This window comes from Electrona antarctica, assembly GCF_951216825.1.
Source record: "Electrona antarctica genome assembly, contig: scaffold_325, whole genome shotgun sequence".
NCBI lineage: Eukaryota > Metazoa > Chordata > Actinopteri > Myctophiformes > Myctophidae > Electrona > Electrona antarctica.
This window is the reverse complement of record NW_027638726.1, coordinates 100,001-115,694: the sequence shown is the minus strand read 5'-3', so window position 1 is coordinate 115,694 and position 15,694 is coordinate 100,001. Positions and strand designations below refer to the sequence as shown.

General features: G+C 43.4%; 1 protein-coding gene across 1 annotated transcript in view; it reads right to left on the bottom strand.

Annotated features, from left to right (window-relative positions):
• Positions 1 to 7,273: 7,273 nt before the first annotated feature.
• LOC306917770 (ankyrin repeat domain-containing protein 22-like) overlaps positions 7,274 to 15,694 on the bottom strand; it is a gene marked incomplete at its 5' end in the record, with an annotated part of 12,527 nt that continues 4,106 nt past the window's right edge. Inside the window, 4 exons of the mRNA XM_079530679.1 lie at positions 7,274 to 7,844; positions 8,805 to 8,903; positions 11,024 to 11,101; positions 15,673 to 15,694. The exon at positions 15,673 to 15,694 is cut by the window's right edge and continues 86 nt beyond it. Coding sequence (XP_079386805.1) covers positions 7,767 to 7,844; positions 8,805 to 8,903; positions 11,024 to 11,101; positions 15,673 to 15,694 — 277 coding nt within the window. The 3' untranslated portion in view covers positions 7,274 to 7,766. The remainder of the gene's footprint in view (positions 7,845 to 8,804; positions 8,904 to 11,023; positions 11,102 to 15,672) is intronic.

Genomic DNA, 15,694 nt, shown 5'->3' with positions numbered 1-15,694 from the left:
AACATGTTCCATCACAACCACAGATCGGATTAAAATGCTTTTTATTGCAGAATACGGGATGCATGTGTGCTAATACCCATCCGTGCAAAATTCTAACACCCGAAGCCCTGGGGGTGAGCACTTTAGATTTGAAATCTGAACGTTCATGTAAACGACATTAGCTTTTTAGATTTAGCAAGGCGCTCAAAACAGTGGGAAGGTCTGCCATCATGCTCGTTAACAACGAGCGTCACCATGGCTAACATTTCCCCGTATTTTTAATTGAACAGAGGTTACTATTCGAGGACTTTCCGGTAGACCGATGGTTTAATTAACAGTGGAAGTTTCTCCAGCCACAACATCTACAACTGTTGTATCTGTGGTAGTTGGGAGGAAATGTTTGTCTGAAGTGTTTACTTCCTTGTAGTACAACAGAGGAAACACTGCATTCAACAAGTTCAACATTTAATGGATTTCTTTCATTTTATCTTTTGCCTAAAGAAGAGCTTTCCCCTGAACATCAGGAGAGGAGGTCCAGTCTGGTCCAGGAGGAACCAGAGTCTTTACAGATTAAACAGAAGCTACTTCAAAGACCAGTGGAGGATGACGGGTCAACATTGACATTACTTGCAGTGAAAAGTGATGATGATGATGATGGCAGAGAGACAGAGCCTCTAGCCAGCACTTCAACTCAACACATGAATACACAAGCTGATGTAGAGGACTGTGGAACATCACAACCAACTGGTGATAACCAGCTCCTCTCTTTACACGCGTCTGAATCGGACAATGCATCTGACAGTGATGATGAGTGGGAGCCAACTATTGATAACCAGCTCCTCTCTTTACACTCTTCTCAATCGCACAATGAATCTGACACTGAAGACAGTGATGAGTTAGAGGAGACCAGGGAGGGTCCATCAGATTTAAACACACTGACATCACACAAGACACAAAATGTGAAAGGTCAAGCCTGGTCGTTGAGCAACAAGCTGTCCCAGGACCTGAAAACACCAAAACAAACTGATTCCACGAGGAGTCACACAGGGAAGAAAAGGTTTATTTGTACAGAGTGTGGCATAATGTGTAATACGAAGTCACATCTTAACCAGCACATGAGGATTCATACAAGGGAAAAGCCCTTTACTTGTAAAGTTTGTAGCAAAGGCTTTAGTCAAAAGAGTAGTCTAACTTACCACATGAGTACTCATACAGGGGAAAAGCCCTTTACTTGTAAAGTTTGTAGCAAAGGCTTTAGTCGAAATAGTCATCTAACTTACCACATGAGTACTCATACAGGAGAAAAGCCCTTTACTTGTAAAGTTTGTAGCAAAGGCTTTAGTCAAAAGAGTAGTCTAACTTACCACATGAGTACTCATACAGGGGAAAAGCCCTTTACTTGTAAAGTTTGTAGCAAAGGCTTTGGGAATACAAGTAGTCTAAAAGTTCACATGAGTACTCATACAGGGGAAAAGCCCTTTACTTGTAAAGTTTGTAGCAAAGGCTTTAGTCAAAAGAGTAGTCTAACTTACCACATGAGTACTCATACAGGGGAAAAGCCCTTTACTTGTAAAGTTTGTAGCAAAGGCTTTAGTCAAAAGAGTAGTCTAACTTACCACATGAGTACTCATACAGGGGAAAAGCCCTTTACTTGTAAAGTTTGTAGCAAAGGCTTTAGTCAAAAGAGTAGTCTAAAAGTTCACATGAGTACTCATACAGGGGAAAAGCCCTTTACTTGTAAAGTTTGTAGCAAAGGCTTTAGGCGAAATAGTCATCTAACTTACCACATGAGTACTCATACAGGAGAAAAGCCCTTTACTTGTAAAGTTTGTAGCAAAGGCTTTAGGGAAAAGAGTAGTCTAACTTACCACATGAGTACTCATACAGGGGAAAAGCCCTTTACTTGTAAAGTTTGTAGCAAAGGCTTTGGTGTTAAAAGTAATCTAAAAGTGCACATGAGGACTCATACAGGAGAAAATCCCTTTACTTGTAAAGTTTGTAGCAAAGGCTTTGGGCATACAAGTAGTCTAAAAGTTCACATGAGGACTCATACAGGGGAAAAGCCATTTACATGTGAAGTTTGTAGCAAAGGCTTTATTCAAAAGCATCATCTAACTTACCACATGATAACTCATACAGGGGGAAATCCATTTACATGTGAAGTTTGTAGCAAAGGCTTTATTCAAAAGCATCATCTAACTTACCACATGAGGACTCATACAGGCGATATCGGAGCCTCCTTTGTCACCCCTGCATCCCCATAATGACATGTCATCAGACATTTCGGAGCCTTCGTCGACTGGTGGCATGGACCAGACAGATGAGACAGCAAAGGTCGTCGGGATCGGGACTCGAACCCGCGACACGCTGTCAAGCAGCCTGGATTACCAGCCTTATAGGTGCCTGGACCGCTCAGCGTAGTGCGGGGGCACATTGGTTATATGGGCACATTTCCTAATAATGGTGACTCAACCAGTCAATCCCGTATACTTGGAGATTGTCATAAATACATCTTTTCTGAAATGGGACTCTGAACCCTACCACATCCGGTCAAGTAATTTCCCCAAATTCAAGGTTCCAAAAGTTAACTCTGAACTTGGTAGATCTACTTTTGGCTTCTGTGGCCCTAATACATGGAATGACCTGCAAACTACATTAAAATTGTCACTGCTCCATTCTTGGTCAAAGGTCATCTACCGGTTTAAATACCACCGCTGTGTAGGATTTCAACTCGGTTTGTGTGAGTTAGGAATGTGTTTCTAGAATGCATAGTCAAATGATTTAATCTGTTGTCATGTGCAGAGCCGGATTTACCTTGCTGAGGGCCCCCGGGCTGGAGCAATTTTGAGGGCCCCCCTTGGGGCACACGGCAGAGCCGCGCGTCCCCCTTGGGGCACACGGCAGAGCCGCGCGTCCCGCGAAAACAACTAAATACAATAACTATACACACATTTCACTTGAATTGAATTTCAATACTTTACAATTTTATATATATATAATTTTTTTTTATTTTTTTTTATTTTGGGGGGGGCCTATTCGGGGGCCCCTGGGCTGCAGTCCACCCTAGCCCAACGGTAAGTCCGCCTCTGGTCATGCGTCTCAAGCAGAGCCCGCCTACTGTATATATATGATGATTTCCTTTTTTTCATAGAAGTGTATTTGTACTTCTTTAAATGTTCTGATGAATTAGAAATGGAGGACTTAAGGTGGTTGCACACTGGACACGTTTTTTCGGGAAACAGACGAACGCAGCTAAAAATCCGAAAGATGCAGCAGTGTGCAGGGACCTTTTTCTGGTTTTATCCTCGTAGAAGCTTTCGTATTGACCTGTACTTTCGTATTGACCTGTACTTTCTTTCGTATTGACCTGTACTTTCTTTCGTATTGACCTGTACTTTCTTTCGTATTGACCTGTACTTTCTTTCGTATTGACCTGTACTTTCTTTCGTATTGACCTGTACTTTCGTATTGACCTGTACTTTCTTTCGTATTGACCTGTACTTTCGTATTGACCTGTACTTTCTTTTGAACTGTACGCATTCTATAAACTGTAAATACAATTTCCAATCAATCAATGAAACCTAAAGGGCCTCCTCCCACTGCTGGGTTGGCGGGGACACTAAAGTGAAACCTGAGGTTGAGTGACTGAAATAAATCCTGATCTCTGATCACAGAACGTGATCTGTATTGGTGTTCCGTCACAAAGGGACGCGAGGAGCGTGCGTGTACATTCCCCAAAGTGCATATTATAACAGTACATCCATGAGTGACAGAAACACTCCGTCCCACCCAGTCACTCTACTCAAACCAAACTCAAGTCTATAAACATTTAACCCAGTTTGACCTGAGATCAGATTCTAAAAAAGCTATGTTTCTATGTCAGTCGTTTTTCAAAAATAGCAGACCTACAAGCTCGTAGCTCTGCTATTTTTCAATAGCTAAAGCATAACATAATGCTAACACCAAAAGGGGTTCATCAGTAGTAGCACTAGCATATGGGAAGTTGTTTCAGAGGTGTTTTATTTGGTTTATGTTATAAGAATAGAATTCCACATAACTCAAGTCAGCCGAGTGAACTGTGGAGCTCCAGACTAATTTTTAATATTTCAGAGGCTTTTTCTGCCTTTATTAATAGCACACAGTGAATGGAGATGGGGAGAGAGGGTCGGGGAGTGACATGGGGAGAGAGGGTCGGGGAGTGACATGGGGAGAGAGGGTCGGGGAGTGACATGGGGAGAGAGGGTCGGGGAGTGACATGGGGAGAGAGGGTCGGGGAGTGACATGGGGAGAGAGGGTCGGGGAGTGACATGGGGAGAGAGGGTCGGGGAGTGACATGGGGAGAGAGGGTCGGGGAGTGACATGGGGAGAGAGGGTCGGGGAGTGACATGGGGAGAGAGCGTCGGGGAGTGACATGGGGAGAGAGCGTCGGGGAGTGACATGGGGAGAGAGCGTCGGGGAGTGACATGGGGAGAGAGGGTCGGGGAGTGACATGGGGAGAGAGGGTCGGGGAGTGACATGGGGAGAGAGCGTCGGGGAGTGACATGGGGAGAGAGGGTCGGGGAGTGACATGGGGAGAGAGGGTCGGGGAGTGACATGGGGAGAGAGGGTCGGGGAGTGACATGGGGAGAGAGGGTCGGGGAGTGACATGGGGAGAGAGGGTCGGGGAGTGACATGGGGAGAGAGGGTCGGGGAGTGACATGGGGAGAGAGGGTCGGGGAGAGAGGGTCGGGGAGTGACATGGGGAGAGAGGGTCGGGGAGTGACATGGGGAGAGAGGGTCGGGGAGTGACATGCAGCAAAGGGTAATCGAACCCGGGACTCGCTGTCATGTGGTAATAATACACACCCACAAATTCGATTTTCAAGGGGAAAATAATAAAATAATACAATCAAAAGGTTGGGAACCTCTGGACTTACTGATACCGTTACTTTCCATTATCATTGCTACAACAAGCTTCCAGTGGACATTCTTCAATAACCAACTAGTTGACCAATACCTCATTACAGTGTTTTGTGACTAACCAGTGCACATAACCTAACCATACTGTGGAAATGTAACTAAATCCTGTTAAAACTTTTCAAAAGAGATTTAACTGAATGACTTCAGACCGTTTACTTCCTGTAACTCTGGAAAGCTTACACTCCTGAGTGTTTGCCGAGTGTTCACTCTTATATTGCTGAGATGTTCTATATACCAAATTGTTTTATTTCCTTAAACAGAATGTTTTTTATTCTACACAATAATTCCACAGATTGTGTCGTCTTGTATAAATCACTAAATATCACATTTTATTGACGTGGATGTCAGTTGGTCTCATCTTTTGCATGGCTGTGCCTTTTAACCCATTTTGGGCGGGAACCCCTTTTGGTGTTAGCATTATGTTATAATTTAGCTATTGAAAAATAGCAGATCTACAAGCTCACGTTGAAAAAAACGTGAAAATATTTATTTCAGAAAACTGGAGGATTTAAAAAAAATAATAATTTCGAGGTCAGGCCTAAATGGGTTAAAAGTCACAGAACATTTGATCGTGTTTCGTTTTACGTGATCTGAATACGTTTATACTTGATATACCAGGTTATTAATTCCATTCATGTATGTGTTGTTGATCAGCACTGTGTAAACTGAGGTGTGGGACTGTCGCTGTGCTGTTTGTCCCTGTGGGTAAATGGTAAATGGTGCATTTATATAGCGCCTTTATCCAAGGCGCTTTACATAGATTGTGCATTACATTCACCCATTCACACACACATTCATTCATACACCGATTGCGGCGGAAGCCATGCAAGGTACCAACCAGCACATCGGGAGCAATTTGGGGTTCAGTGTCTTGCCCAAGGACACTTCGACATGTAGCCAGGAGGAGCCGGGATTCGAACCACCGACCCATGGATCATTGGACGACCTGCTCTACCTCTTGAGCCACAGTCGCCCCTGTGGGGTTTCCATACAAACAGGGTGGTCTGGGAGGAACCAGGAGAAGACATTGATGTTGTTGTGCAGGGAGCAAACAGGGTGGTCTGGGAGGAACCAGGAGAAGACATTGATGTTGTTGTGCAGGGAGCAAACAGGGTGGTCTGGGAGGAACCAGGAGAAGACATTGATGTTGTTGTGCAGGGGTTTCCATACAAACAGGGTGGTCTGGGAGGAACCAGGAGAAGACATTGATGTTGTTGTGCAGGGAGCGAACAGGGTGGTCTGGGAGGAACCAGGAGAAGACATTGATGTTGTTGTGCAGGGAGCGGTCTGGGAGGAACCAGGAGAAGACATTGATGTTGTTGTGCAGGGAGCCAAGTTAAGGATTGCACTGATCTTGGTTCTGTACATCAGTGGTTCCCAAACTTGTTCATGTCAAGGACCCCCAAATGTTCCATTTGTACACAGACCCATAGAGGTCCATTTGGTTCCAAACTATCATTTAGCTGGGGACCACCTGGAACTCCCTCAAGGACCCCTGGGGGTCCCCGGACCCACTACTGTACATGATGCTGTCGGGTTAGTACGAGTCGAGTCACCACCAGCTGAGCTTACGTCAACGAGGAATCTCAGGAACGCAATGTGTTGACACCTGGGCGTGACGTATATTAGCAGCGACATTGCCTTCATATGTAGTTTCAAGGCTTTTGCGGCCACATTAATTCCATTTTCTCCAGAAACTGGCTGTGTCAAATATGAATGGAAATCATTAACGACGCACAGCCACTCCCCTGACAGAAAGGATGACACTGCCATAAGATTAAATATAAAATAGGGCGTCGATTTCTGAAGAAAAAAAAAAGATGGAGCTAAAGGTTTCTGCCCGACAGCAATGTTAGATATTACACAGTCCTCCCCTTTCATATTCTTATTTCTGAAAAGTGCTTAACATCTGTATCACTGAAAAACAACTTCATATGTTTGTTTTTAGTGTCTTCCATGTACTGTAATCTTTATCAAAAAAAGAAAGATGTGATGCAACCATTTAGGATGATCGGCTAAAATCATTTTGTACCGTTTGTACTGCTTTGTAACTAATTAATTTAACTTTCAAACACCTGTGTCTGTGTGGATTTATCCCTTTGTTAGTATTTAAATAACCGAGTTTCAGAATTTAGTTTTCATTCTGTTCTTTTATTCACGTCGGGTAGAAGTGCTACTTTTAGACTTCATTCAATCAAATCTTACAAAGAAGCATATCTTTCTATAGAATAACCTTCAAAACAACAAACAAATGTACAAAGCATGTAACACACACCAACATAAAAAAAAACATTGAAAATAAATGTATAAATATTAATATATACACTTTAAAGTGTATTGTTTAAGATGGCCGGAACGTTACTAGTGTTAGAATTAACTGTCCTGTTCTCATTTATTTCTATCAGTCTTTATATAGATACTACAGACCTGTCTGTCTGTTTATATCTGTCTGGCTGCCTGTTATTGCATCTAATGAAAAGGTTCTCTTTGAAAGACAAAGAAGAGGTCCCGCACACTGTCAAGACACTGTCAGAAAAGTGTCTGTCCTGACGAAGGTCTAAGCGACCGAAACGTCGACCTAATAAAGAGCAAAACATTTTTTGTCGAGTGTCTGACAGTGTGCGGGACCTTTTCTTTGTCTTTCAAAGATACCCTTTTCATTATATGCTCTATTGCCCTACACACCTGTCACCAGCCTTTTGACGTGTGCATCAGCCTTTTGCTATAACGTTATTGCATCTCAACATCTGTCTGTCTACCTGTCTGTCATTTATTCCACCTGTATGTGATTGTCAGTCAATCTGTCTGTCTGTCTGTCTGTCTGTCTGTCAGTTGGTCTTTCTCAGCATGTAGACGATCTTGTGAAACTTCAGCCTGGTGGCGACATCCAGTGCCGTCTCCCCACACTAGAGGTAGAGACAGAGACAGGACAGACATGTCATGTCATCAACTAGAGACAGAGACAGGACAGACATGTCATATCATGTTGCATAAGAACAGTTCTAAACACAGTCTTTCCTAAGCCAACTTCTTTGTTCAAGGAATACACTTCAAAGGACAGTCCATGCCAAGAATGACAATGTAATGTAATTTTAAAAATCGTGGCAGGTGACCACAAGGTGGCAGTATTTAGCTATTAATAGGGTTATAGTTTTAAACTTGATCATACTGAAGAGTGTAGTTGGGTCTCTTGAAAGGCACTTCAAATGCAATTCATGTTAGGGTTCAAAGGTGACACGGAGGCCCTCCAGAACAACTCAAGAAGCGCCTCACTCAAACCAAGGTTATTTTACACGGTACTTAATTCATGATACTATGAATTGAAAACACATGAACATGATGCTACTCTGAACAGCGACACGTTACAACGCTGGTGAGTAGAAGAATAATAAAATATAACTGCTGTTCTTACTGTACAGTAGCCTATTCTAGACAGTAACAGGATAGGTGGGGGCACCAAGGAAGAGCGGGCACCTCTGTGTTAAATTGGCATTTTTTCTCTCCAAAATGTATATATAAAATATTTGGAAAATGTTTTTAAGTAAGAGTAAAAAATACTTGATCAGAACATGCTTAAACGTTCGACAATTAAGGCCTACGTTTTCAAACTCATTTTGGGGCATACACAAGACGTTGAAGGATAAAATTAGTCTTATCATGATGTACCGACAGTACCGTGCATATTCACATCATGTATACTTTATGTATTTGACTTTTTTCTTTTTTTTACATTTTGGACAAAATAGCCAATTCTTCTTTGCGGTGCCCAGATGTCCCTAGATATACTATACTAGTGCCCACCTATCCTGTATCCATAGTTATTGGTGTACTGTTGAACGGCGTGTGTACCGTACGTCCGTACGTACGTTGTTTTGGATTTCCATATCAGGGTTCTTGTCCAGCAGCAGAGGAAGCAGTCGTTCACTCTTCCTCTGACACACATAGTGGAGGGCTGTGTTACCTTTCTGCAACAATACACACACAGTGGAGGGCTGTGTTACCTTTCTGCAACAACACACACACAGTGGAGGGCTGTGTTACCTTTCTGCAACAACACACACACAGTGGAGGGTTGTGTTACCTTTCTGCAACAACACACACACAGTGGAGGGTTGTGTTACCTTTCTGCAACAATACACACACAGTGGAGGGTTGTGTTACCTTTCTGCAACAACACACACACAGTGGAGGGTTGTGTTACCTTTCTGCAACAATACACACACAGTGGAGGGTTGTGTTACCTTTCTGCAACAACACACACACAGTGGAGGGCTGTGTTACCTTTCTGCAACAACACACACACAGTGGAGGGTTGTGTTACCTTTCTGCAACTGATGTATATGGAAACCATAATTCACATTAATATAGCATAAAGAACCATGTTTTAAACTAAAGTGGATCTTTGTCTCTCATGGCCTGAGAGAGTGACATGACATGTTTAGACAGGATGCATGGAGAGCTGCAGGGGGGTTGTATGCTAATAGATCAGCCTGCTGATAGCAGGCCCTGCAGGACACCTACTGTTCTTCCTGTGCTGGCTTCCTGGTGACCATATATGGAGACAATTTGGACAATGTTGACCACTTTAGACTTCAGGGGGGTGGGGTAACCTGAGACCACCTTTGCATCTGTTGTTCTCTCTGTATAAAGACTCTAGTAAAATGCCTATCTGTGTGAGTGTTAGTCTGGAGGCCGAGAGGCTGAAGGATCCATGGGGCTCCGGCCCCATGGCTGATGCTATATTCTGAACTCTGCAAATAAAACTGGATCCGGAACTTTCATCTGCCCGTCTTTGCTGTTGACTTCTTCCTCCGTCCTGAGTGTTTTTTAGTCTAAGTCTTTACGTCTGTTTATGGGCAATAGAGAGAGAAAAAGCAATCTCTCCTTTGTTGAACAGTTACTTCACAACAATACACACACATAGTGGAGGGCTGTGTTACCTTTCTGCAACAATACACACATAGTGGAGGGCTGTGTTACCTTTCTGCAACAATACACACACATAGTGGAGGGCTGTGTTACCTTTCTGCAACAATACACACACATAGTGGAGGGTTGTGTTACCTTTCTGCAACAATACACACACAGTGGAGGGCTGTGTTACCTTTCTGCAACAATACACACACATAGTGGAGGGCTGTGTTACCTTTCTGCAACAATACACACACATAGTGGAGGGCTGTGTTACCTTTCTGCAACAATACACACACATGGGAGGGCTGTGTTACCTTTCTGCAACAATACACACACAGTGGAGGGCTGTGTTACCTTTCTGCAACAATACACACACAGTGGAGGGCTGTGTTACCTTTCTGCAACAATACACACACATGGGAGGGCTGTGTTACCTTTCTGCAACAATACACACACATAGTGGAGGGCTGTGTTACCTTTCTGTAACAATACACACACATAGTGGAGGGCTGTGTTACCTTTCTGCAACAATACACACACATAGTGGAGGGCTGTGTTACCTTTCTGCAACAATTGCAACATAAAAGGACGAGTAGGGTGTGAGATTGTGTTGACAATACACACATAGTGGAGGGCTGTGTTACCTTTCTGCAACAATACAAACATAGTGGAGGGCTGTGTTACCTTTCTGCAACAATACACACACATGGGAGGGCTGTGTTACCTTTCTGCAACAATACACACACAGCACATTTATACATACTGAACATCAGTGGTTCTCAACCCATTTTGACCTGAGATCAGATTCTAAAATTGTCCTCTACATCCTGACAGTTTTCTGAAAAAGCTATGTTTCTATGTCAGTCGTTCTTCGATGTTTAAAAAATAGCAGACCTACAAGCTCGTAGCGCGCCACTCGGTGGCGCGCTATGAGCTTGTAGATCTGCTATTTTTCAATAGCTAAAGCATAACATAATGCTAACACCAAAAGGGGTTCCCGCCCAGAATGGGTTAAAGTGGGGTCCAACCAAATACGTATATCGATTTGGGCGTCCTTGACTTGAAAAGGTTTGAGAACCACTGTATAGCTACTGTAGTAGAATGTTCAGAATAGTGGATGGAGTGATAAATATATGGATATAAATTATGTGGAAGGTTCTGGTAGTCTTACGTAGTCCACAGCGTTGATGTCCACCTCAGAACTCAACACCAGCTTCAGAAGATTCACGTTCTTCCTCTGCTTCTCCTCCTACGCACGCACGCACGCACACACACACACACACACACACACACACACACACACACACACACACACGTGCATTATAATCTGTTACTTATTATAATCTGTTTTGTTATAATCTCATTATAATGTGTTCTATAAGTTTTATCCCACGATTTTGTAACCCATTTTTCACCCCTGTGTCAATTATCTAATGTGATCCTGGGCTCTACACACCTAGTCCCCATATATGGGGGACATGGGGAGAGCAACGGACTTGAACTCATGCTTCCTTCATGCCTGAGTGTCCAAGTTGCTCCTTTACACCTGACAGGGGGGAGTTTCCCTGGTTGGACGTAGCGCGTGGAAGGAACATGTTATTCCAACCAGTTCCTTTCCCCTCCATCAGGCGCCCCGGCTGGCCAGGGGGAGGCAGTTTAGAGACCAGGATTACTGCATGTTTTTGTGAGGGTACCTACCCTAGGGGACATGGGGAGAACATGCAAACTCCACACAGAAAGGCCCTTTCGCCAACCCCGCCTCGGGTATGGGCACTGATGACGCGGAGGAGGAAACACGCCGCAAGCACCCACAGCGTCCCGAGCGGGAATCGAACCCAGGACCGTCTAGCTGTGAGGCGACAGCACTACCAACTGTGCCACCGTTCCCCCCGTTATAATGCGTTCTAAAATATTTTTTATATATTGTCTTCTATTCTAATCTGTTTTTGAGGGCCCCTCCAATGCATGGCTTTTGAAGATATGATGGCAGCCAAGTCCATGGGATTTTTAATGTTTGTTCAGAGCACTTATGACGTAAATCGTTTGCCAACCCAGTCTATGGACTTTGAGGATAACATTGCAATGTTTGTTTAGAGCCCTTTACAGAGCCCTTTAGAGCCAGCGCGACTTTAACCCATTTTGCTATTGAAAAATACAAGCTCATATATATAGCGCCACCGAGTGGCGTGCTATTTTTTTTAAATCGTGAAAGTTTAAATTTTGAGGTCAGGCCTAAATGGGTTGTTTGTTTAGGGTACTAAATGGGTTAATGTTTGTTTAGGGTACTAAATGGGTTAATGTTTGTTTAGGGTACTAAATGGGTTAATGTTTGTTTAGGGTACTAAATGGGTTAATGTTTGTTTAGGGTACTAAATGGGTTAATGTTTGTTTAGGGTACTAAATGGGTTAATGTTTGTTTAGGGTACTAAATGGGTTAATGTTTGTTTAGGGTACTAAATGGGTTAATGTTTGTTTAGGGTACTAAATGGGTTAATGTTTGTTTAGGGTACTAAATGGGTTAATGTGTGTTTAGGGTACTAAATGGGTTGATGTTTGTTTAGGGTACTAAATGGGTTAATGTTTGTTTAGGGTACTAAATGGGTTAATGTTTGTTTAGGGTACTAAATGGGTTAATGTTTGTTTAGGGTACTAAATGACGACGTAAGACACCATGTGGCCGATATAAATACAGTGGGCCCCTCACTTCACACAAGTGTGATTTTTATCCTCCTCCACATGCTGCCCCTGTAACATGGTTAATAGTGCTTCCACTTGCCCAGGCATTATATTGTATTGTGATACAGTGTTCTGTGACTTTAAGAGTTCAGGAGGTTGCCTTTAAGGAAATGACGTAACCTACCGCACTTCCTATTTCATATTGGCTTTGAAAGCGGTAGGTTGTGTTTATTTTGCTCTGCAGATTATTTTATTATTTTCATTTACAATTGTGTAATATATTGATACATATATGTACCCAAAGTTGTTAAGACACATACTGTGTTTTCATGGTACTGCATCTGCTTTATTTCCAGCAATTGTTATTCTGGAAAACATATCCAAGTCAGTGCAGAGCAGTGATTGCCTCGTTGTCTTTTGTACAGGTACATATTGTATTTATTATTGTCATCTCTTGCTATTTCATATTGGCTTTGAAAGCGCAATTGTTATTCTGGAAAACATATCCAAGTCAGTGCAGAGCAGTGATTGCCTCGTTGTCTTTTGTACAGAAATAAATCCATTCACTGCTGAGATCCTGGTCTATGGTGCTTCATAACACAACGCAAGATCACGTCTGTTACACCCCCACCTTCACAGAATACAGATATATTGATTTCAGCTGTTACAATTCCAAACCCGCTTTAATTACTTCATGACTACTATTAATAAATGACTAGTACAAGGGGCATTCCACTCATTTTCAACATTTTACTATGTCATTAATATACCTTAGAGCTGTTGTGTGGAAATAATAAGAAAGTCCCCCCATTCTGTGTTTCCTAGAACTGTAATTATGAAAAAAATCATTAACATGGTGAAACACATCTTGATGACATCATCAAGATGTGTTTCACCATGTTAATGATCTTTTTCAGACCTCTAGTTCTAGGAAACACAGAATGGGGGGACTTTTTATTATTTCCACACAACAGCTCTAAGGTATATAATGACATAGTAAAATGTTGAAAATGAGTGGAATGCCCCTTTAATGACTAGTGTTAAAATGTTATTGTCTTTTTGTGTCCAACGTAGTTATGTTAACAGTTCATAAAGTTAACATAACTATAACTAAATGCATTTGAAATTCAAGGTTACTTTTCAGGATTCCAATTAAAAAATAGCAAAACATTATTCAGGTTTTCAATTAAAATATAGCAAAAATAGCTGATCAAAACGCGTCGCATTGCAACGCGTTTTGAGCTTGTAGATCGGCTATTTTTGCTACGACAGTAATATGCACTGTGGCCCTCTGGGGTGAGTGTGGAAATATAGTGGCCCTCTGGAGTGAGTGTGGAAATATAGTGGCCCTCTGGAGTGAGTGTGGAAATATAGTGGCCCTCTGGGGTGAGTGTGGAAATATAGTGGCCCTCTGGGGTGAGTGTGGAAATATAGTGGCCCTCTGGGGTGAGTGTGGAAATATAGTGGGCCTCTGGAGTGAGTGTGGAAATATAGTGGGCCTCTGGAGTGAGTGTGGAAATATAGTGGCCCTCTGGAGTGAGTGTGGAAATATAGTGGGCCTCTGGAGTGAGTGTGGAAATATAGTGGGCCTCTGGAGTGAGTGTGGAAATATAGTGGTCCTCTGGAGTGAGTGTGGAAATATAGTGGGCCTCTGGAGTGAGTGTGGAAATATAGTGGGCCTCTGGAGTGAGTGTGGAAATATAGTGGTCCTCTGGAGTGAGTGTGGAAATATAGTGGCCCTCTGGGGTGAGTGTGGAAATATAGTGGGCCTCTGGAGTGAGTGTGGAAATATAGTGGGCCTCTGGAGTGAGTGTGGAAATATAGTGGCCCTCTGGAGTGAGTGTGGAAATATAGTGGCCCTCTGGGGTGAGTGTGGAAATATAGTGGGCCTCTGGGGTGAGTGTGGAAATATAGTGGCCCTCTGGAGTGAGTGTGGAAATATAGTGGCCCTCTGGGGTGAGTGTGGAAATATAGTGGGCCTCTGGGGTGAGTGTGGAAATATAGTGGGCCTCTGGGGTGAGTGTGGAAATGTAGTGGGCCTCTGGAGTGAGTGTGGAAATATAGTGGGCCTCTGGAGTGAGTGTGGAAATATAGTGGCCCTCTGGAGTGAGTGTGGAAATATAGTGGGCCTCTGGAGTGAGTGTGGAAATATAGTGGGCCTCTGGAGTGAGTGTGGAAATATAGTGGTCCTCTGGAGTGAGTGTGGAAATATAGTGGGCCTCTGGAGTGAGTGTGGAAATATAGTGGGCCTCTGGAGTGAGTGTGGAAATATAGTGGTCCTCTGGAGTGAGTGTGGAAATATAGTGGCCCTCTGGGGTGAGTGTGGAAATATAGTGGGCCTCTGGAGTGAGTGTGGAAATATAGTGGGCCTCTGGAGTGAGTGTGGAAATATAGTGGCCCTCTGGAGTGAGTGTGGAAATATAGTGGGCCTCTGGAGTGAGTGTGGAAATATAGTGGCCCTCTGGAGTGAGTGTGGAAATATAGTGGGCCTCTGGAGTGAGTGTGGAAATATAGTGGGCCTCTGGAGTGAGTGTGGAAATATAGTGGCCCTCTGGAGTGAGTGTGGAAATATAGTGGCCCTCTGGAGTGAGTGTGGAAATATAGTGGCCCTCTGGAGTGAGTGTGGAAATATAGTGGGCCTCTGGAGTGAGTGTGGAAATATAGTGGGCCTCTGGAGTGAGTGTGGAAATATAGTGGGCCTCTGGAGTGAGTGTGGAAATATAGTGGCCCTCTGGAGTGAGTGTGGAAATATAGTGGGCCTCGCCATCATCAAAGTTGCGCACCACTGTTCTATCCTATAATATCCTGTTCTGTTCCACTGTGTTCCAGACAGTACAGTACCATGATGACTGTTCCACTGTGTTCCAGACAGACAGTACAGTAGACAGTACAGTAGACAGTACAGTACCATGATGAAGAAGCCTATCAACAGTACAGTAGACAGTACAGTAGACAGTACAGTACCATGATGAAGAAGCCTGTCAACAGTACAGTAGACAGTACAGTAGACAGTACAGTACCATGATGAAGAAGCCTGTCAACAGTACAGTAGACAGTACAGTAGACAGTACAGTACCATGATGAAGAAGCCTATCAACAGTACAGTAGACAGTACAGTAGACAGTACAGTAGACAGTACAGTACCATGATGAAGAAGCCTATCAGG